Source organism: Puccinia triticina, chromosome 11A (assembly GCF_026914185.1).
Source record: "Puccinia triticina chromosome 11A, complete sequence".
Taxonomy (NCBI): Eukaryota; Fungi; Basidiomycota; class Pucciniomycetes; order Pucciniales; family Pucciniaceae; genus Puccinia; species Puccinia triticina.
In genome coordinates this window covers 1,894,376-1,918,504 of record NC_070568.1, presented here as the reverse complement: position 1 = coordinate 1,918,504, position 24,129 = coordinate 1,894,376, and the positions used below count along the sequence as shown (strand labels likewise).

Genomic DNA, 24,129 nt, shown 5'->3' with positions numbered 1-24,129 from the left:
CATCGATGGGGGCACTGAGCTTGAGGGATCTTGGCGAGCTTGAGAGTCGCACGGGGCACAGGATTGTCTTCCGCAGATACCGGATGGTTGAGTGCATGCTTAGGCGGATGGGTGTTCTCAAGCCGATTGCCTAGCGCGGTGCGGGGCGCAGGCGGCGCTTGTTGGAGCTGGCAAAGAGACCGACATAGTGTTGCCAGAGCGGGCCGTCGGCTCTGGACTCGACGAGACACAGGCAGGCGTAAGGGCAGCCGCAGGGTTTTTTGGCGGCGGAAGAAGAGCAGCCGGGTGCGCGGGGTGGGAGGCGAGTCCGTCCGGATAGCCGTGCACGGCGGGAGACAGGGCGGGGCGAGAAGCTGGTTGGGGGTGGCTGGCAAGGTCGTTGGCGCGCAACCAGAGAAGCACGTTGTCGAAGCGCTCGGCGGCCGCGGCCAGCAGGAACCCCAGGGCACCCACTCAGGCTTTGCGGAGAAGCTGAGGCTCAGCGTGGAGTCGGACACGTGGAAGGGGTTGACGGCGAGCATCAGCCGCCTTGGCTTGCGATTGTCAAGTGAGATATGAGATAGAGGTGGTGGCGATGAGGAGAAGACAAGGAATTGCTCACGTGGAGGATGAATCTTGCGAGGCAAAGTTCAGAAGACTTGGCAAAAACCGAAGGGCCGGAAGAACCGGAAGAAGCCAACAATGGAGCGCGCAAGGTAGCCGCCCGTTTGGAATCCGGGCCGAGGCGTTCGGCCATTCGGGCGCTTCAAGTTCTTGCTTCAGCACCAGCTTTGATTTGAGCCTCAATTGAACAACAAATGAAGTCGTGTAGCTGCTTGTCCAATCAACAAATAAGAGAGCCCAAATATTGTATTAGCGGCGGGTGATTTGGTGGGATCCAGTGCAGATTCTAGAACACCTGCATGGGTCTTTGATTATTGATAAAATATAAGAAAAATACTAGTCGAGCAAGCAAGCCGAGTCGTGTTGACCCGTTCAAGTTAGCTGGTGGATGATCATCTAAGAAACAAGTATCAAGTTCCTGTGCCCGTTTAGCAGGACTAATAGTCCCAGTTAGCAGATATGGAGACACAGACAATTCAAGGAGGGAGGCCCCGGTAATTCGAGTGTTTTGCCTTATGTACCTGGTGTGATCCTACTCTGCAATTGCGTCGGGTCCTCTGACCGAGATTGCATTGGCGGAAATTGATGTTATATCGACCGGGAGCGGGTTTGCATCGAGCGAAAGCGGAGTTGTGTCGCCCAAGGGCGAGGTTGCATCGTGCCATACTGTTGTAGTCTCGTCAACACCGATCCAAAAACGCCCCCTGCCGATTTTGAGTCAACTATTGCGTTGCTGATGGCCGATGCAATCTCGCCTTGGGCCGATGTTGAGTCGGAGGTAATTTGAGTGGGTATACAACTTGGTCGACATGACGTCAACCAAGGCTTGTGTCGGTGGGGTGCCCGGCGATGTTACATTGCCACCATCCCTTTTGAAATCGGACCACGGCGATGTAACATCTGCCATCGCCATTGTAACATTGCAAGACAGTTAAGTTGGATGCTTCCACCAATGTAACATCGGTTCAAAACATCTGATGTAAGCGCGGATGTAGCCAACCGATACAATCATATTGGCAGTGATTGGCCGAAGCTCAAGGCCGCAATGATTGCCTATTGGGGGCAAGTGGATACGGCAAGGTTCACAACGCGGGACCTGACGTCGCTAGTCGAGGAATGGGCGGCGAAGGGAGGCGTGGCTTCGGCAGTCGACTATCAGACCTTTCGGCAGTCATGGGAGCCCATCCAATCATATCTCCTCTCAAAAGCTCACATCGACTCGGTGGAAGAGATCCGAAACTCTTACTACCAAGCTTTCGCGACTACAGTTCAGGATGAGATCAGGAAGAAGCTTATTCGGGATAGGACGATGGTCACGACTCTTGATAACAGGTTCAAGCTCCCAACATTTCAGATCCTCAAAGCGGCCGTGGACGGGGTAATGAAGGAGCAAACAGCGCTCACTTTTGAAGAGTCAAGGACAGCAAAACCAGTTGTTGTCTCGGCCTTTCAAGAGGGAAATTCTGTCATGAAGAAGATGGGCGAGGACCGTCGCCCCAGAGAGGCACCCATAGCGTCGAAACCGGTTCCGAACATGGATGAGCTCTCCAGAATGTTGGAGGCGTTCGAGCACAAGATATGTCAGATTACGGATTCGGAAGCAACCCGTTTCCTCAGCTGTAAGTGTTCCTCTTTGGGAAAGACCAAGCTGTGAACGAACCAGTTTGAAATCCCAAACTAATATGATACAACTCGTATCCTTTGTTACCGCAGCTTTAGCAGGCGTTGTTTCAGCCCAAAACCCCGTTGTTTTACCGGATGTGGCGCAATCAAACCCTGAACCCTGATTTATCAGTGAGAAAGGATGCTCGTCCTTGCGGACTTTGTACCTGTAAGCACAGAGAATCTTGGCTATAAAAGCAGCCTCTTGGTTCGGTCAATGAACTAACATCAGCACCCATCATTCACCATTGAATTCACCAGACAGCACTAAGCAAATCCCCCAAGCACTTAAACTCTGTTTGTTTCAATCAGCGATCACGATCCATCTTCCACTCTTTGTCCCGAACTAAGACTTGTCCAAACTCTCTCTTTGTTTGAATAATACTTGTGCATTCACTAGCGATAATTCTCTTCTTCAAGTTCCTCTTAAAACACTTAAAAACTCCAAAACATTTCATCTGCGCTCTGCTCTTTCTCCTTTCACTCTTACTTGTAACCTCTCACTGTTTTTAACACAGTCTAGTAGCCTATCTACCCTTGCTCTTAGGTAAGAGCCAGACTTGTTTCCATTTCTTAACAAATCACTAGTTTCTTTGTAAACCCGATTCTAATGAAATAAACTCTTAGTCAGTTGAAATCTCACAGATTTACAGTCTTGAACTCAATCACCAGTAACCTCCTCAAAGAACAAAAGAGCAAGGACGACAATGGCATCCACCAAGGAAGAACTTTCTACCCTCCCGATGCTCAACGGAGGCAGCAATTACCCGATATGGGCGCAACGGTTAACCACTTATCTTGGGCACAAGGATCTTCTCGCAACCGTGACAGTCAACCCTGGCGTCAATCCTAGCGCAGCCGTCACAAAGAAACTCAGCGAGTCTGCTTTTATCATCAGTTCCAAAGTAGGTGACCAAATTTATCATGGCATCGTCCCTCCCCAGCGCGCTTCCAACGGTTTCGCTATATGGTCCAAAATAAGAAGGATGTATGGATCCAATACAATACACAATTGGACTTGTGCCACAAACAAATGGACCAACCTCTTCTTTAATGGCGATATCAATCAGTTTCTAGACCATGTTGAGCTTTGTCTGGCGGAATTCGCGGCTATAGGAAAAGTCATCTTGGACACGGACGTTTGCAGTTTTATCATTGCAAAAATCTCCGTCAAACGACCTGGCTTAACCAATCCTCTTCTCACCAACAATGTTTTACTCAACGATTCTGAGGCTCTCATTGAAAAACTCAGAGATCTGGCCAATCATGAAGAACTCACTCACAAGACAAACCATGCTGAGAAATCTGTGGTTGCTCTTGCAAGCAGTTCCCGATCTTGACCTCCGCCCAGGGGCAAGAAGGTTCACAATCCACAAGCCACCCATCCGGAGTCAAAATTCTGGGCTCTTTACCCTCACCTAAGACCCATCAGATATCTTCCGGTCACAAGCAACAACACTACCTCTCCGATTACCCAATCCAGCTCTATCGCAAACTCGTATGAATCCCCAGCATTTGCAAACTTCAGCACGGCTCACTGTCTGCTCACCAAGCCGCACCTTCTGGCAGCAGTACTTGACTCCGGAGCCTCGCACCATATGCTCAATGATCTCTCCTTCTTCACAGAAACCGAAATTGTCAACATACCAATCAGCACCGGAAAAGGATCAGATGATCTAGTTGCAATTCGAGGAGGAATAGTGCAAATCTTTCAAGCCACAGGCAAGGTCGTGGTCCTTCAAAACGCCCTCTACGTCCCAGCTCTCACCAGAAACCTCATCTCGGTTGGGCAGCTCATGGAGAAGGGCATGCAGATCCAAAAGGTAGCCAGCAACTACGAGGTAGTCATTGACGACAACATATACTTCTCATGTAACTTAGTCAATGGAATCTTTGAATTCAATGTTCCCATTGGTCTGGTATCCTGCTCGTCACCACGCTCACCACCACCACACATTCCCTCCACACTACGCCTTTCCAGACCTGGCACAACCGTCTCGGACATGCCAGCATTGCCAGGATCAGAGTGGCTGTCAACGACTCATCTCTCTCCGCATTAGCAACCTGTGATTCCTGTATGCTTGGTAAAACTTCAAAACTCCCCTTCAAAAGCAGCTTTGACAAAACCTCTGCTCCACTTGAAGTAATTCACGGAGACCTTGTGGGACCAATCTCCCCTTCAACCAACTCTGGGGCGCGGTATTTTCTGACGCTGGTCGACCAACACACCGGATACATAAGTGTTACTCTGCTCAAAGAGAAATCCATGGCTTGCAAAGCAATCATCGAATTCAAAACCTTCTTTGAAAATCAAACTGGGTATTGGATGAAAAAGCTAATCACCAATGGAGGTGGAGAATTTGTCAACAAGGCATTATCTGAACAGCTCAAAACTGCCGGAATTCACCACAACGTTGCACCGCCATACACGCCAGAACACAACGGTGTAGCCGAGCGAGCAAACAAAACCATTATCAATATGGCTAGGTGTATGATGATTCAGTCCAATTTGGCCAAGGAATGGTGGGGCGAATCGGTCAAAACGGCCATGATGACGAACAATTGCCTTCCTTCACTCGGACGCAGCAAGATATCGCCACTCAAACAGTTATTCAAGAAGGTTCCAAACCTCAAAGTATTTAAACCCTTTGGCTGCAAAACATGGATGATCAAACCAAAAGCCCTTCGCACTGGGAAATTTGATCCAGTTGCGTGGGAAGGAATTCTAATAGGTTACAGCAACAACTACTCCACCTGTTGTGTTGTGCGCATCAATGACAGGAAAGTCATTGAGACTTGTCACGCTTACTTTGATGAATCCATATTTCCCTCCATGTCAGCGCTCAATCCCAGCCTTGACTCGTTCACGCACTCACCGTTTGCTGAAATAATTGGTTCGCCGGTCCTGCCTTTCGACATCGAAGAAATCAACGAATCTGAGGCAGTCACTAGTCACATCAACAACCAACGCTGCGATTCAGACGAGAACATCAATGGAGATCCGGGTTCTTCTGAAGAAGATGAAATCATGGACAACATTGATGAGGAAGCCAAGCCGCCTCGAAGGCGTCTCATCATTCACGGACCACGTCACCCTACCAGAATTCATAGCGACATCAACGAGTCCAACATCCTCCATTATCCGAGACGGCAACCGCAAACCTTTTCCGTTGTGGTAAGCCAATCCTGATCTACCCAGAAAACCAGCAACCATCAATCAAAAGGCTGTCACACCTCAAGACTAAATCCCATACCTCTGGCCCCCTTGTCAGCAAAGCCCAAGGCCCTCAACATCCCCACTCAATGGTCATACCCTGGATAATAGTATTTCCTATTCCCACACTCCCCCTCTCTTGGATAACCCCTCTCCCTAGTCTCAAACATCTACCCAGATCACATTTTACCCCCTTTTTCTAGTGTTTCCTTAGAACTATGTGCTCAAAGATGTATAAGAACCCTTGAAACCCTTCACCCTCCAAACCCAACATGATACACATTATACTAGACATAGCCCCAAACCCCACCTAGATTACCCTGAAACACTTCCTGAAACGCTTCCTGAAACGCCTAACTACTCCTATCTTAGATCATAGAATATTCTACCCCTGTTATGTCTCACATATCCTCTCCTCCAACTAGGAAGATTGCACCATAGCCCCCAGAAGATGGCATCATCCCCACCCACTATTACACCATCATGTGACTCCTTGACCCACTACTCTGACCACATGGCTGTTTCATCCTATAGAAGTAGAACGTTCTATGCTTCCCTTCAGGTTATCCTTGTTTCCTCATGGCTCCTCTTTCTTGTGTATATAAACTGGGTTGTTTTCCTCTTCCTTTGTTCCCCATCAGATCCTGTCAAAGTAATTCAGATCACTGGTCACCTATCATTAGCCTTGCTTATGCCAATAAATCAGATTGGACAAGCTTGTTATCTATGTACAAAATATTAGATTAGTAGAAAAGTAACCCTCAAGACATACCTCAAGAATCCCCTATAGCCACACCTTTCCATAAGAGTCCACACTCTTATATCTTTTTCTTGTTCCCAGAGAGGCAGCCCATTAAAGCACCATTCCCTCTCCAGCTCTATTCATCCCAAGAGTAGTTCCACAACGCCGCAACACAACGGCTTTGCAGAGCGCGCGAATAGAACGGTCATTGAAATGACCAAGACTCAAATGATGCAGGCGAATATGGCGCCCGAGTGGTGGGGTGAAGCGGTGAAAGCGGCTACTGCCACGACCAACTGCTTGCCCTCCCTGGCAAAAAGCCGTGCCTCTCCGATGGAGATCATGTTCCAAATCAAACCAAACATGCGCTTCTTTTGGCCTTTTGGATGTCGAGCTTGGATTGTCAAACCAAAACAGAATTGAGGCACTAAATTTGGACCCATTGCGTGGGACGGCGGTCTACTCGGTTATGATAATGACTTCTCTTCATACAGGGTGTATTGACCTCAGGACAAAGTCATTGTAACGTCAAAGCATGTGGATTTCGACAAATCTACCTTTCCAGAATGCCCAGCGCAACATCGCAGTCTTTTTGCTTACGGCATCAATAAGCTATCGGCCTTCACCAATGACGAGCCACTTCCATTCACTGAGGAGGAAGAGCTAGAACTTGCAAGACGGGATGAGGAGCTGAATCATGAAGAAGAGGAGGACATACATCAGATACGCGGCAACTTGGCTCCTGGACCGCAACTTAATGGTGAAGAGCGTGAGGAAGAGGAGGGTGATCCCAAGGGTCCTGTGTCCGAACAACATCAGCAAGATACGAACCATTTTCCGCCAGCTCCTCCAACGTCTAGAAGGGTGTTGAAAGTGATTGGACCTAGACATCCAACGCTCATCACGGGTGATATTGACCCGGCGAACATTTGGAACTACGGCAGACGTCAGATGTTCCACACAACTGTGGTCACCGACCCGCAAAATCATTGCCAGGCTATGCAGTCTCCCGAATCCTTGCGATGGAGAGAGGCGGAACTGAAGGAGGCGGCGAAAATGGATCAACACAAAGTCTGGCTAGTGCGACCTCGCCTCCCCTTGGATTTGCCAATACCGGCAACGTGGGCTTTCTGGAAGAAGCTTGGTGCAGAGAACCAGGTCACCGAGTTCAAGGCAAGGATATGTGCGCAGGGATTTTGTCAGAAGCATGGAGTGAACTTTCTCGCTAGGTTTGCACCAACCGGTCGTCCTTGCTTGCTTAGGCTGCTTATATCTTTCGCGGTGGACAACGATCTGGAAATTCTTCAGCTCAATGTGCGGAGCGCTTTTCTGACTTGTCCATTGGATGATGAAGTCACCTTACTGCCGCCGCCTGGGCTCGAGTTTCTGCCGAATTCAGTTCTGGAGCTCAAGAAGGCCATCTATGGCTTGCGCCAGGCTCCGCTAGTTTGGTATAACAGACTATCAACGTACCTTAAATCAATTGGGTTTACAATCTCTCTAGCGGATCCTTGTGTCTTCTACCGGCGGGGTGTTCCGGGCAGGGAAGACACCTATGTCTTTGCTCATGTCGACGATTCGGTGTTTGTCAGCAAGCGGCCGCTTGTCTTCAAGGAAGAAATGGAAGCGGAATTCAAGATTAAGTACCTTGGCGAGGCGAAGTTCTTGCTGGGCATGAATATTGAGCGGTCTGAAAACGGGGTACACATCAATCAATCTCAGTTTGTTGAACAAAAGCTTGAGGAATTCAGTTTTAACGAATTACATCCAGCTTTGTGTCCGCTAAACCCAAAAGTCTACATGAAGAAGGCAACGCAGCAAGAAATCTCAGAGTTCCGCAAGACGGGGGTGAACTATTGAGCTCTCATAGGCTCGCTAAATTATTTAAGTGTCTTGACTCGCCCTGACATTTCCTACGCCGTCAGCTCACTGTCTCAGTACCTCGAACATCCCCGAATTCATCACTACCACGCGGCGGTGCAGGTATACCGGTATCTAGCCGGCACCAAGGATCTGGGTCTCACATTCTTAAAAAACAGCAACAACACACTCAAAGCGTATGTAGATGCTGATTGGGGAAATTGTCCCGACACTCGACGATCCTCAACTGGCTTCGCTATTCTGGCGGGATCTCACGTACTAGCATGGGAATCATCAAAGCAAGCTACAGTCTCCTTGTCCACCACTGAAGCGGAATACAAGGCGTTATCTGATCTAGGTCGGGAACTAGCATGGCTATCAAACTTGACATCAGAAGTGAAAACAAGGCCTGATCTGCAGAACGTGCAAGTCTTGGTGGACAACCGTGGTGCTATCGACCTCGCCAAAAGTGAAACATCTCAAAATAGTTTTCGCACCAAACATATGTCAATCAGATTGCACTTTGTTAGGGAACTAGTGGTCCGGCAGTTGATCCAGCTTAGTTACATTCGCTCCGAAGCGAATGCGGCCGACTTCCTCACCAAACCTGTTGGGCGCATCAACATTCAAAGAGCACTTGAAACCATTGGCATCAAAACTTTGTCATCAGTTGCTTCCAGCCTACCGGCTCGAAGCACGGCGGGCTGTCAAGACTCAGGTGGTGCGCAAGCGCACAGAAAGCGCAAGGATCAAAACCCTAACACCGAAAGGGGTAGCGGTGAGTCTACGTACTCCCTAGGCCCATGCATATGCTTGTGGCTCCAAGACAGAAGTTTGAAGCTAAAAGCGCAAACTCTGTTCCTCTCCTTTAGCCACGTCAGAACCGGACGAAGAGCCCAAGCAACCCAAGCGAAGCGGACCCTCAAGCAGGTAAGTCACGCTTGTGTAGGGTTTGTCATAGCTAGGTAGTGCCGAAGCTGATGCGTACCTAATGGTACTATGTTGCAGCAAGCTCGCACCCTACGCCAAACCAGACCAAAAAGGTTACAGCCTCAACAATCAAATATCGGATCCCTCCATTGGAGGTGAGTAGATTTTTGCAGAAGCCCAACTCCATAGCAAGGATCAGGAGCTGACTGATCGTTACACTTCTGTGTTAGACGACAGCTGCTCCATTTCCTTAGCAGCTTGTATCTGGAGTCCGTAAGGATTAAGCTCCTTCGAGTCTAAGTAAGACATCTCTTGCTCCCTTAACTCTGAGCTAAACTGAGTCTAGGCACTGACATAGACATCAGTTGCTCCTAAAAGAACCACGCTTCTTTTAGCACGATCACGTGTCTTAGCCTGCACTGCAGTGTTTCCCTTCCCTAATCCAGTTTCATATTTCCTTTTCTAGAGTCGGTCTTGTATCCACTCTTAGGTACATGAATGTTTCTTTCATCTCTTTGCATTATATCTCCTAGTGTGTTAGGATTGATCGCATACTCACTAGTGAAATGAAATCTTAGTCTTGTGAAATCTCACAGGTAAATCCCAAATAGGGACCCAATTTAGGGCCCGCGGTGGGAATGCTCTTAGTCAATTGAAATCTCACAAGATAGACCAGAAGATCGCAGCCATACCCGATAAGAAGCCGACCAAGCGTCAACCAATGGTCTGTTATTACTGCCACCGGGAGAATCATGGGAATATGTGTTGTCAGGAGCTCGCTAAAGACAAGGAGGAGGGCCTCGTCGAACAAAAAGGCACTAATTTCTTTCTCCCAAACGGGGCGCCATCCCGGCCGATCGCAGTAGGCCCATCCGACATGTTGTAGCATCGTTTCGCCCAACTTCTTCCGCGGGGGCGCCAAGACCTCCGACTCCAACTCGACAGTCATCTAGTGCCGCCGCCGCCGAATACAAGGCAAGCTGTGGATCGTTGGACCCCTGGTATCCGCCGGCAGTCTCCTCTCAATCCTTTGCCGGAGCTTACGAGTCCGACCCGGCTAGCAGGAAGCAACACGAAGAGACGAGGCCTTTTAAGGCTCCCTTATTTCAGACAACTCAGTCGCGAAGGCCGCTGGAGTGCCCACAGAATCGACAAGACCTCAAGAAGAGGACGAGCAGGAGCTTTTCGACAGGATCATGAACAAGCCAGATCCTGAGTCTTCTCCGCCGAAGGAGCAGCCAGCACGCCCAGTCACTCCCTCTAAAGCCGCAGGACAACAGCCAAAGGTGCAATTCGAGCGAGAGGTTTCTCGCGACCACCCCGACGCGGTTGACGGTCTTGTCAAGAGGATTTTTGAGCTGCCAGTGACTACGACATTCGGGGAGATTTGTTCCGTTTCTCCAGCCGTCTCAGATGGCGTGAAGAAGTGGGTTTCCCGCCGTCGCGTGGAAGTGGGTGCTGAGTATTTGAAGGTTAATTCGGGTACCCTCGCCAAAGGAATCGACCCGGAAGGAGAATTCGACCCAAACCTTTACTCGTGCCCCCTTGGATATCTTAACTGTAGCGTTGGGGAAGGGGAGGCTATCTCTTCGCCCTTGGTTGATTTGGGTTCTCAGTTAAACCTCATCTTGGACTCGTTAGCACTGAAGCTGAACCTCACACCCAGAGTTAATTTCAGTTCAGCGGTGTACGGAATCAACAATCAAGCTTGCGAGCTGATTGGGATCGCGGAGGACGTGCCAATTCGCATCGGCCGCTCAATTGTTGGTACCTGCCATTTCTGGATTACTAGGGCCGACGGGCCTTTCATTTTAGGACGCCCGTTCTTGATGGATTTCAGGGCATCTCTCCTGTTCTCACCAACCGCTGGGGAGCGAATCATTCTGCAGGACAGCAGTGGCAGGAACATCGAAGTAACTCTCTGCCCGGTCAATAATGTCAGGATTTGGGTACATCCCCGAATCAGAGGAAGCGCAAGGCAGCTAAACCTAACCCTACCAGGGACCAAGGTGAGCCGGCGCGACCTCCAGGCGCATGCAATATGCATGCCGCCCTCAGGCGGATGGAAGACGCTAAAGCTAATTCCTCCACTTCAAACCTTCCAGCCACGTCAGCAACCAACGAAGCGCCTAAGCGACCCAAACAGGACAAAACACCTACAAGGTATGTGAGTCTGTTGGGATAGCCTCAGCTAGGATCAAAGGAGCTGATCTGAGTATCCTTACAATCTCACAGCACATTCGTATCCGACCCCCAAGATCGAACTGGTCCCAGCCTCAGCGATAGAATCTTCAACCCCGGTAACGGAGGTGAGTTCATCGCTGCAGTGCTCTAGTCATAAATGACCATAGACTGACAGTTATCCTTGCGCATTGCAACAGATAACTGCGGTCCCGATTCTCTCCTAGCTTGCATTGGTGATTCTTGATATACAAGACACTTGAGCCTATGTAAGGAGCTGTTTTACCAACAACGCATCCTATGGAGCGCAAATACTGACAAAGTCTCCAGTATTGTCAGCCCTTAGAATCAGTGGATTCCCTCAGCTGCACTGCAGCCTTAGAATATTTCTTTATCTTATCTCAGTACCAAGCGGATCTGCTCTTAGGTACACAATTGTTTTCTATTTTATCTTTCTGTCTACAAAACTGTTGGATTGACCTTAACTCACATGAAATACAATTATCTTAGTTGTGTGAAATCTAACAGATAAGGGAAGATGGGAGCGCAAGTTTCCAGCTCACGGTCGGAAGAGCGTCTTGGTTCATTGCGGGCGCCTCAAAGAAGACTCACATGAGGAGAAGCATTTTTTATGAATGGGGCCAATCCATGTGCCGGCAGTCTTAATCAAGGGTCTCGGCTTTTCACCGGCGGATCGGCTTCTGGCCCATTGACCCATCATTTCTTTCCTCCCTCAGCTTCATTACTCTCAGTTTCCTCAGAAGTTTAAATCAAAAATCGTCAAGAGCAAAAACATCAAGAAAATCTTGAAAATCCTAAAAACATCGGTTCCGGTTCTGTCAGCTCTCTAGTTCTTCATTTTGATCAGTTCTTTTCTTTCAAACCTTCAAAAAGCGGGAGGCTGGTTCGCGACAATCAGGATGGATGTCCAGCAGGGGCACAAAGTGTCAAAGTAAGTCCCCATCCAAGTATGCACCCCAGGGTAGATTCTAATGTTTTATCAAAAACAATATCTTGGGCCACACTCGTGAGCAAATCTCCAGTTCTGCCCCTCTCCTTTCCTCCAGGTGGTCAGTCATCTCCTCAAGAACGTCTCCGCAACGAGATTAAACCATCATCTGATCCATGTCTCCGCAACAAGAATAAAGTAGTCTCGTCTTTGAAGACCCTCCGCGATGAGGTTATACTAGGCTTGTCTGCAGAGACCCTCCGCAATGAGGCTCAACTTCCGAGCCTCTGCGACAAGGATAAACTAATGATCCTCTGCAATGAGGTGAAACTAATTTTGCCAACAATAGAGGCTTGTGTGGATGAGGCGGAAGAAGGCGTTCTGCGGAGGGATGGGAGACTAAAAGTAAGTTCTCTCCAATTATGCACCTCTGGGTGTGATGCTCCAAATATTGTCGAAGCTCTACCTTGTGCCACTATTGTGAGCCGCTCTCCGCCGTCCGGGTTTTCTTACGCAGATAAGGCCCCTTTTGAAGATTTCTCTGAATTGAGGACATGGAGCTTGCTCCATTGTGGCCTCGGAGCTCAATCTCAAGCAGCGCTTTTGGGCGCCTGGAAAGCCGGCGAGCATGCAACGTTCGCAGCAAAGTACAAGCCGGTATCACGAAAGGTTAGGCCAGTCAATCAACCGATGCCGCAGGTTCTCAATCCACCCCTTCAGCGACCGCCTTTGTCCCGAGATCCCTATCAAACGCTGTCTCACTCGCTGGCAGGCCCGTTTTCCCCTAAGGGGCATTTCACGGCGGAGCGCCTAGCAGTGGTCAATTTTGGACCCAACGGTTGGTTATGGCCGGACAAGTTAAACCTCCTCAAGAACGTTCTGTCCGAGCATAACCAAAGCATTGCCTTCAACGAGTCTGAGCGGGGGCTCCTCAAAGAATCTTACGGTCTTCCGTACATAATCCCAGTCATTGAGCATGAACCGTGGCAGAGAAAGCGGATTCCTATACCAGCGGCAAAATTGGACGAATACACAAGGCTCTTGCGGGAACAAGTGCGCAACGGATTATACGAGCAATTGACTTCCTCATATTCAAGCCCTGTGTTTTGCGTTCTTAAGAGCAACGGGAAGCTTTGGATTGTTCACGATCGGCAACCTCTGAACAAAGTCACCGTGAAAGACGCCGGGGTTCCTCCAGCTACCAAAGATTTTGTTGAGTCCTTCTCTGGACAGGCGTGTTACGGCTTGGGCAACATCTTGGGCGGTTACAACAAGCGGGCGCTGGATCCGATCTCTAGACCGTTGACCACCTTTGACACACCACTTGGTAGATTTCAGCTAACTCGTCTCCCGCAGGGCGCCACAAACTCTGTCGCCGTATACCAGGCACAGATGATGTGGGTCCTGCAGGAAGAAATACCGGATCATGCTGGAGTTTTCATTGATGACGGGGGAATCAAGGGCCCTGTCACGGATTACGGCAACAAAGTCTTACCATGGCACTCCGGCATGCAACACTTCATTTGGGAGTATGCCGTGACCTTGGAAAGGATCCTTTTTTGGATCGAGGAGGCTGGTTTGACGGTGTCGGCTACGAAGCTGGCGGCCTGCGTGCCCGCCCTAGAAATCGTGGGCCATGTTGTGTGCAAAGAAGGGCGCAGGATGGCGACGGCAAAGATAAATAAGATTCTCAAGTCGCCAACGCCAAAGGACGCCACCGAAGTCCGGGGTTTCCTTGGAATAGTGGTGTACGTTAGGATTTTTATCCCTTCCTTATCCCAGCTCTGTCTTCCACTTTGACGCCTGACCCGCAAGGATTCTCCTTTCGACTGGACCAAGGATTGCGAGTCGGCTTTTCAACACCTGAAGGAACTTGTGGGTCGGGATATCCTGCTGGTCAAGGTGGACTACAGCTTGGGAGCCGGCAAACTCAAACTCGCTGTGGACTCTAGCTACCACGCGGGTGGTGCTGTCCTCACTCAAGAGGATGAGAACGGGTTGGATAGGCCGGCTCTCTACGAGTCACTCCTTTTCTTGGACGTCGAGTCACAATACTCACAACCAAAGTTAGAGTTATGCGGCGTCGCAAGAGTCCTGAAAAAGCTTCAGATTCAGCATTTTGAGCTACTTGTTGATGCGCAGTCTCTGGTGCAGATGATCAATTCCCCAAGTCTTCCCAACGCTCCAATGACCCGCTGGGTAGCCTTCATTCATCTTTTTTTGTTTGATATCACTCATTGACCTGGCAAGTCATTCACTATGCCGGACGGGCTTTCCAGGCGTCCCCGGCGGAATGACGAGTCAGACCCTCCCGGGGAGGAGTTCAATGAGGAGTCTCCGCTTATCCGGCCGGCATTCTCTTTCTCACTTGGGGTGGGGTTGGAGTACACGGGTTTTCAAGAAGGATTCTGGAGACATCTAGAGGAGTACCATACAACCCTCAAGCGGCCTAGCGATATGGAACAGAGGGCGTTTCAGGCCCTTAAGAGGAAGGTGTCGGAATTTTTTGTGCAAGCGGGTTGCCTTCTGAAGCGGGGTATTCCGCTCCCCAGGATTGTGGTTACTTTGCCAAGTAAGCAGAACGAGATACTCGGGCTCTTACACGCGAATATCAGCCATCATGGGACGACAGAGACCTATTGACGGATTGCGGATCGATTCTGGTGGCCTGCTCACAAGAAATCAGTGCAGCTCTGGTGCCGGAGCTGCGAAGCGTGCCAAAAGAGAGACTTAAGGCGGCCGATGGAGATTTGTTATCCAACCGGAGAGGACACACTACTCGGAAGAGTCTCCATGGACGTCATCCACGTCAAGGCTAGTGGGGCGAAGTATCTTATCGTCGCCCGCGACGACTTCTCAGGGTGGGTCGAAGCAAAATTCCTGAACAACATCACCTCGGAGGCGGTCGCCGTTTTTTTTTCACAAGCATTGGACCATGCGATACGGTCTAGCGCGTTCATACTCAACGGATGGGGGTTTGCAGTTCGGTGGATCCCTTGCGGATATGCTCAGGTCCTTGCCAGGTCAGCATGGCCTTGACACCCTATTACCCTGAAGCTCAGGGTATGGTGGAACGCGGGCATGCGCCTCTCAAGGCGGCGCTGGTCAAGTTAGCCGGGGAATTGGGGAAGAACTGTTGAAAGTTCCTTCCGCTGGTGCTGTTCGCGGACCAAATCTCCACAAAGCAATCAACTGGCTACTCGCCGTATGAATTGGTATTTGGCCAACGGGTGGCTCTTCCGGTGGACCTTGACATCAATTCATTTCTTGGTGTCGACTGGGAGAATGTTCGCACTACATCCAAATTTCTGGTGGCACGCTCTTGACAGCTTGAGCGCAGCGAGGAGTCCCGGGAACTGGCGCACAAGCAAATGATGAATTCTTGGGAAGAGTCTATCCGCTGTAAGACTCAAAAGTGGTTGTGAAACCCTTTTGCTGAATGGAGAAGGGGATGATGGAGGTGCAAACTCTGCCCTTCTATACTATCAGATAACAAGACCCACCAAGCTAAGCTTGGCAAGTTTTAATCAAGTGATAGGTCTGGTCTAGTTCCAGATGAAGTTGTTTGATGACAGGTATGTGAGAGTTGAGAGTGAGTTCAGTAGTTATTTGCAAATATAAGGGTTGTAGTGATGTGTGGTGGTGATGGTAAGTGTGAAGGGTGGTATGTAAATAACTGGGGAATACTGAGCTGAGGGAAAAACAACCGGGGGGGAGAGAGCTCCTTATATAGACAAATGTGAGGGATTTTTGCTACAAGAGGGACCCTGGATGAGGGATTTTAGCTGGTGGGCTGCGTACAAGTGGTGTCAGAAGATGCTAAATACAGGCAGAAAGTGGGGTGAGAAATGAAAGATGATGTCATACTATGCAAGGAGTGCATAAACAAAGCGGGGAAATGTCAAATGCAGAGGTACCTCATGCAAGGGGTGCATGAGTGGTGTCAGACTAATGCAAGGAGTGCAGAAATGGGATCAGAAGACTGCATGCAGCTCATGCAAGGGGTGCCTAAATGAGGCGGGGACATGTCAAATACAGAGGAAATGGGGTTGGTCCCCTGCATATGCAGTGGATTTAAGAGGGATAGAAAAGAGTATGTGTTTGGCTGGGGCTGATTATGCATATACTTGGGAAAGGTGACTTGAGGGGTGTGACAGGTTGATGACCAGGGCTGGCCGTGTCCATGAGGGTCCAAGAAGGTGTAACTTCCAATCTAGCGGGGTTCCAGTGATGCTTCCAGTGGTGACTAGGGGTAAAATTGGCCTTAGAATCCATTTCTGAGGTCCATTTGGTGGTATCTTGAAGCCTAGGGTGAGTAAATATATAGTATAGAAAAAACTTTTGATTTTTCACTTTTCCGTCTACCACACCGCTATTGGCAGGACCGGAACACTGGACGGCTCCATGACCCCCTCCCTCCGGAGACTCTTGTCTTGGCGTATAATTTATCTTTGGAGGTTCAGTGGGGTCAACTGTTTGCCCACAAGTGGAATGGACCCTATCGGGTCGTCGAGCAGGTCGAGGGCGGCTCTTATGTCCTTTCGGAGCTCAATGGCACCAAACTCAAGCGCCTTTTTGCAGCGGATCAGGTCAAGTGGTACTTTCCGCGCGGGGGCATTACTGACCAAAAGTAAGTCCCCCTCCTTAGTATGCACCTTGGGTCCTACTACTGTTAGTTGTAAGCATTACGTCAGCCACATATGTGAGCCGCCCGTGGGATCCGTTCTGTTTTCTCCTTTTTCTTCTTCAGCGCGGCGTTTTCCTTTGGATTCTCGGAACGAGCAAGTAGTCTAGGGACAGACTGTAAGTGGTGGTGGGATGTGGTGGTCAAAATGGTAGTCAGCTTCAGGTTCAATCTTCAAGATCAGCCCTCAAGATCCAGCCCTCAAGATTATCTCAGATCCTCTTTCTCCCTTTTCCCCACTCTCCTCTCATTCTCACTTCCCATCCCTTCCCCTTTTCATCTTTTCTCTTTCTTGGTCCTAACACAGATTTGTATGTGGGTTTATTTCTGCTTTTCTTTTGTTTGTTGTCTGATCTTGTTTCCCCTGCTCTTTTCTCTTTCATCTCTTAGATTGTGGCTTTCTTTCTTGTTTTTCTTCTTCCCTTCTTTTTTTTTTCTTCTTTCTCTCTCAGATCTTCTTCAGTTGCTTTGTTTTGGTGTTGTTCTGCCTTCTTTTCTTTCTTTTCTTGTTTTCTTGTGTTGGTTTAGTTGTGTAGTGCGCGCGCATGGCGCACGAGGAGATGATGACATGCTTGTGACAGGCCTCCAGGAATCCAAGTTCCCGGCGAACTTGGAGGATAGGAGGCCATAGCACCTGTTCTGATCCAAGTCAGGGGGTTATCAAAATTTCAAGAATACTTTTTCCTGAGTCCCACGAGTCCAAATCCAAGAGTCCAATCACCCATTCAGAATCTTCTCCCATCAAAACAAACCGCCGCCAAGGATCCAAACCCCGGAGAACAACTTCAAAACCACTCCACCAACAGCTGTCAACTCGAATCCCAACAACTCATCTTTTGGACCATCCGTGAGGGCAGTCTACGCAACACGTATCCCCTCCCAGCGCTGCCGCTGGCCTAGCACCGGACGGAGCTCCACACCGGTCGCCCGTCCCGCAGGCCAACCTGTCGTGATGGTCGGGCAGGCATTAATCCCTTGTGCTGCGGTGGCGCTGCCAACATGGGAGTTCCACATCAGGTGGTCGCCCCCAGGCCGCCAACCTGCCCCAGTCACTGGAGTGGCAACACAGTGAGGCGTCCGGCCCCACAGCGCCGGCCGGTCGGCGACCTGATGACGCTGGCCATCGACCTCGCATGCCCGCCGTTTAAGGCCGGCAACGGCTATGTACATGGGACAAAACATCCGAGGAACAGGTGGCTTGGATCAAAAGTGCTCGCCATCTGCGGCGCTGAGGAGCATGACATAAGGCCGGCGGGCTCTCAACAGGATCCCTATCATCACGCCGGAGGACGTTCTGGCGCTTCGAGCACATAACCAGCAACCAGAACATTGGCATCGACAAAAACCTCAACAGAGAACCACTCAATGACTCTGTATCATAAACAGCTTAAAGTTTTTGCGACAGGTATTTAGTTCTTCACTGAGACAAATGTCGTAGGAGTTTCTGAGTTAGGTACATGATTTTATACAAAGTGATGAAATCATCATTAATGCGAGCTACATCCTCAAGAAAATGGGTACTAAAGTTTTTCAAATTCCAATTGTGAAACCCTGGAAAGACAAACAATGCTTGTCAATTGTGGATAATGCAAGTTACAGTCAAACCTATGAAACCACATTCTTGTATAAGGGCGGAACTTTCCAAACCCCACACTCATTTGGTTCCACCAAAATTTAATTTTGGTGTGTAGCTAACTTTTGAAACCACATAATCTGCCTAAACACATAGCAAATTCTGTCCACAAAGGGGTTTGGGGTTTCAAGTGTTTGACTGTATTCATGGTTAAGGCATAGTTTTTTGCACCAAAGACAGATCAACCTGGATGACAAATATCTCAAACCCTCTGTAAATTCATAATTCAAAAACATGGACATATGAACTACTGCCACAGAGTGAAAAGATGGGCTGGGCACCTGGTCCCTGCAGCGGCGCAGCCACCTTTTACTCTAGTTCTGGTACCAATATCATGGAATGATCACCATTCCTGGTTGAGATATAGTGGCAGAAACAAAAAGGAAAACCTAATTTGGTGGTTGTTTGAGACCCATGAGACTGTAGCTGCCACATTTTGGGTTTTTAATGGGCAAGAGCTGACCCAAATTAATCTCTCAAAATCTCTTATGATAATGATATAAATATCATGAAATCATTCCCATTCCGGGTTGAGATACAGTGGCAGAAACACAAAATAATACCCAATTAGGTGTTATTTTGAGACTAATCAGACTATAGCACCTTTTGGGTATTTCCATACATGAAAGCTATACCAAAATAATCATTGGAAATAGATGAATATTCTGGTCCCAATATCATGAAATAATCACCATTCCCGGTTGAGATATAGTGTCAGAAACACAAAGAAAACCCCAATTTGGTGATATTTTGAAACCCATGAGACTGTAGCTGCCACATTTTGGGTTTTTCATGGGCAAGAGCTGACCCAAATTAATCCCTCAACATGTTTTATCCTAATTGTATCAATATCATGAAATCATTCCCATTGCGGGTTGAGATACAGTGGCAGAAACATCAAATATTACCCAATTAGGCAATTATGGTGTTCAAAGTTGGTTTGCATAATTTTATGCATGCATAAATCATAAAATCATAAAATCTTTTTTGCAGGGAATATGACTTTCTGATTATGTAATACAAAATTTCCTCACCAAAATATTTTTATGATTTTATGATTTATGCATGCATAAAATTATGCAAACCAACTTTGAACACCATAAATATTTTGAGACTAATCAGACTATAGCAGCTCCTTTTGGGCATTTCCATACATGAAAGCTATACCAATATAATCTTTGGAAGTAGATGAATATTCTGTTCCCAATATAATAAAATAATCACCATTCCCAGTTGAAATATGGTGGCAGGAACAGAAAGAAAAGCCCAATTTGGTGATATTTTGAGACTCAAGAGACTGTAGCTGCCTCATTGTGGGAATTTCATGGTCAAGAGCTGACCCAAATTAATCTCTCAATATTTCTTATTATAATGGTATCAATATCATGAAAAAAATGTTAGCCCCGGTTCAGATAGAGTGGCAGAAACACCATAAAATCCCAAACAGGCAATATTTTGAGACTAATGAGACTATAGCAGCTCCTTTTTGGGATTTCAATCCATAAGCTCTATACCAAAAGAATCTTTGGAAATTTTTCAATATTCTGGTACCAATATCATGAAATTATCACCATTCCTGGTTGAGTTATAGTGGCAGAGACACGAAGAAAAACCTAATTTGGTGATTGTTTGAGACCCATGAGACTGTAGCTGCCACATTATGGGTTTTTCATGGGCAAGAGCTGACCCACATTAATCTCCCAAATTCTCTTATCATATTGGTATCAATATCATGAAATCATTTCCATTGCGGGTTGAGATACAGTGGCAGAAACACCAAAAAAACCCAATTAGGCAATATTTTGAGACTAATCAGACTATAGCAGCTGCTTTTGGGCATTTACTTAAATGAAAGCTGTACCAAAATAATCTTTGGAAATGGATGAATATTCTGGTACCAATATCATGAAATGATCACCATTCCTGGTTGAGATATAGTGGCGGAAACACAAAGAAAAACCTAATTTGGTGATTGTTTGAGACCCATGAGAATGCAGCTGCCACATTTTGGGATTTTCATGAGGGGATAGTTACAAGCTATTTATCTCAGTGCACGAAATAATGTCACGTAAGGATGAAATAGGTTTTGTGCAGAGAGCTGAGGTAATTAAACGGCATAAATGCATCCAGGATAAAAGGACGATCTCGGAATGAAAAAGGTGTATAATATAGGCATTTGGAATAAAGGATGGAGTTTAACGCGAGTTATGAAGTTGACTAGGCAGGTGTATGAAAGGTAAAGACCTAAATCAACGAATGATGGCATAAGTAGTAATCATACTACATTCTAGTCCTCACTAATTTATAATATGCTCTCCTTAAAGTTTAATAAGGATAAAATAGGCCCTAAATCAAGCTAAACAGCGGAGCGTTAGGGTAAAAATGGTTAAGTAGCAGATAATGATAATAAAGTCATGCAACTTTAGGAAGATAGTGATAATATAAAGTGAGCCTTGCCTGACAGGGCGAGTGGCGTGAAGTAAGAAGCACGTGGCAATGCAAGTGAAAACGGTTAAGGTTACCTAATGCTAAGACCGTCGGTTCTCCTAAGGATCGCTACAGACTGGGTCACTTGTGGGTGCCTGTAATGGTGCTTAATGTACAGTCGATACTCATATCCATTGTAGGGGATATAAAGTATATCTTCCTCATCTACATAAAAGATCCAATAATACATAGCTCAAGCCTTTATCTAAGACTAGGTTTGAAGAATACCTAAGTATACGATAGTAGGGGGTGGGTGAGAATGCAGGAGAGAGGAAACGTTATTGAATTAAATTCTTATAGACAAGTAAGTTGGGATATACAATAGCGGATATAACTATGCTTACCTAAAGGCTAGATAACTAGTTAAGTAAGTATTGAGTACGGATTTTTTGGTTGAACACAACGGCCCTTCATGGACACATCCATGATGCATTGCGCTATTTGCAGGAACGGCTTTGAATCAGGCATCATTACTATGTATGTAAGCGGTATATTTATAATACCCCTTCTTAGTCAAAACATGATGTCGGGGGCCTGATTTGCAGGTAACCAACGACCGACACATATAGTTCATATATCGAGTCTAGTAGGAACCTCAGAGACTACACGCGCAACGTTTTTCACATCACCATTTTGTCAATGGCTAGCAGGACTCATCGACGGAGATGGTAGTCTTCAAGTGAGCAAGGCAGGCAATACATCTTGCGAAATCACTATGGGTTCTGCAGATATAGTTTGTCTTCGGTATCTACAAGATAAGCTAGGAGGTTCAATCAAGCCACGATCAGGGGTCAATGCACTACGATGACGGCTCCATAACAAGCAAGGTATGATCAATCTGATCAACAGCATCAATGGTAACATTAGACACTCATCTCGGCAGGTTCAACTACACCGAGTATGTCAAGTGCTGCACATTGCTCCGCTCACACCGGCCCCAAGTATGGATACATCTAATGCATGATTTGCGGGTTTTTTCGACGCAGACGGTACAGTAACGCTAGGCACTACTAACGAGCTACCCCAACTAACCATCAGCGTCACTAACAAGCATCATTCAGACGTGCGACTCTACATGGATACATTCGGTGGAAACATCTACTTCGATAGCTCACAAAATGGCTACTACAAGTGAACGGTACAAAGTCGTGTTGACGTACTAGCCATGCTAGGATACTTCAGGCAATGTAGTCCGCATAGCTTCAAGAAGCAACGACTTCTACTGATGAATCGTTTCTACCAACTGTACGATATACGTGCATTTATCCCTGAATCAATTCACCATTCAGCATGACAACAATTCATGAACCAGTGAAATGCGAAGATATAGTCCATTCACCTTACAGTCTTTCTTTTTTTTGCCTAACTTTAGGCCTTATAAAAATATAAAAATAAGGATAAACAAATAGTTGTGCAGAGTAAAAGGGGCTGGGAGGGGTTAATGCATCCAGAGGTGTACATTCTAATTATTCCAGCTTTTGGTGTAGTAAGCCACGTTGTAAGTCATTTTTCAGGTAAGGCTGTATTTGGTCAAGATGGCCCTTATAGAGTGAATATCTATACGCAACATACTATATGCAGGGAACTAGAGTCATTTATATGTAGTACTCAGTCATTTATCTATAAGTTTATATATAGACTAGTAAAAATCTACATAGGATTTAGCCATCCGCAGGAAACCAAAGCACGATACATATCAATATGTATCACATTTAATAGTTCGATCTATAAGAAGTGAAGCATGTGAGTAGGATTCTCAGAGGCCATACGTATGTTTTCAACTAATTTTACAAGAGAGATTTCAACAACTATTTCAACTAGTATTTCAACTAAGAAGAGTACAGGATGGGGTAAAAGTCCTAATAATAAATTTAATGAGTGGCTAGCAGGTGTAATTGATTGTAATGGGAGTATAAGGCTAAGTAAAGAAGGTTATGCGAGTCTAGAGGTAGTAAAAGAGACAAGGGACAAAGCTTGTCTATATAAGATAAAGGATGCTTTTGGGGGTTCGATAAAACTAAGATCAGGTGTAAACTGACTACGTTATAGACTTCATCATAAAGAAGGGATAATAGCTCTAATAAATTCCATTAATGGTCTACTGCAGAATCCTGTACGTCAAGCTCAATTTGAGAAACTATGTGAGAAGTATGAGGTAAGAGTAATACCGACAAAGAACCTGACCTATGCTAGTGCTTATCTTTCAGGGCTAATGGACAGTGATGGTAGTATTAATTACGATCTTGTTTCAGGTCAAGTGTTTATTACAGTGAGTCAAAAGAACCGTAATATAATAGATAAGCTAGTTCCAGTTTATGGGGGGAAGGTTTATGTTCACGAAGGGAGTAAATGTTCAGCAGCAAAATGAGTAGTATGAAGAAAGGATGACGTTATAAGTCTAGTTCTTAACTATTTTAGAGAGAATCCTTGTCAGAGTGCGAAAATAAAGCGTATTCATGCTGTAGAAACTTACCATAGACTAAGAAGACTGGGAGCCCATAAAGAAACTATGAGTTCAGTAATAGGGAGAAGGTGGAACAGATTTATTAAGAAATGGGAGAGTTATGAATTAGTTTGAAAAAGAGATGGTCCACCATTTCATTAAAGTTATAAAAATAAAATAGAAATGATGTATCTTGGAATAGTATATGCCATAATGTCCATTGGTCTACTAGGATTTGTAGTATGAAGTCATCATATGTTTGCAGTAGGTCTTGATGTAGATATAATTTGTGTGTCGTTTATGATCGTAAGGTCAGTAATAATAATTTGGCTATATGCTGGAAACTTCCTAAATTTTGTTTGTCCGTTTCATGTTGACGGAACAATCAAACAAAATCATCTAAACAAAAAGAGGAATAAGAACAAGATAAAGGAACTATCAGCAGGAAACCTTGAGGTGGAAGAGGGATTTGAGGATGTGTCAGAACATCAACAGAAACATAAAAAACCTGAAAATGATTCTGATCTAGGTTACTATCTGGCAGGCCTTATTGAAGGGGATGGGTATATAGGTACAAGAGGGATCGAAGTTTTTTTCCATGAAAGTGATGTTGCAACAGCCTATAATATAAAGAAACGAATTGGATATGGTAATATTTATAAGGTAAAAGATAAGAGGGCTTACAAGCTTTCTATTATAAATAAGAAGGGGGTAGAAAGGGTTTGATCTCTTGTCAATGGT

General features: G+C 46.7%; 2 protein-coding genes across 2 annotated transcripts; one reads left to right on the top strand and one right to left on the bottom strand.

The window, feature by feature from the left end:
• Nucleotides 1-453: 453 nt before the first annotated feature.
• Nucleotides 454-736, bottom strand: PtA15_11A207 (uncharacterized protein; the record flags this gene model as incomplete). The annotated part of the gene is made up of 2 exons (XM_053161092.1): nt 454-533; nt 602-736. Coding segments are annotated over 2 exons (215 nt in total), but the record flags the coding sequence as incomplete, so codon positions are not given.
• Nucleotides 737-21,845: 21,109 nt separating this feature from the next.
• PtA15_11A206 (uncharacterized protein) lies at nt 21,846-22,080 on the top strand (the record flags this gene model as incomplete). Its single annotated transcript, XM_053161091.1, has 2 exons — nt 21,846-21,852; nt 21,932-22,080. 2 exons carry the CDS (start codon nt 21,846-21,848, stop codon nt 22,078-22,080), a joined length of 156 nt encoding a protein of 51 aa, XP_053025072.1.
• Between the last annotated feature and the right edge of the window lie 2,049 nt (nt 22,081-24,129).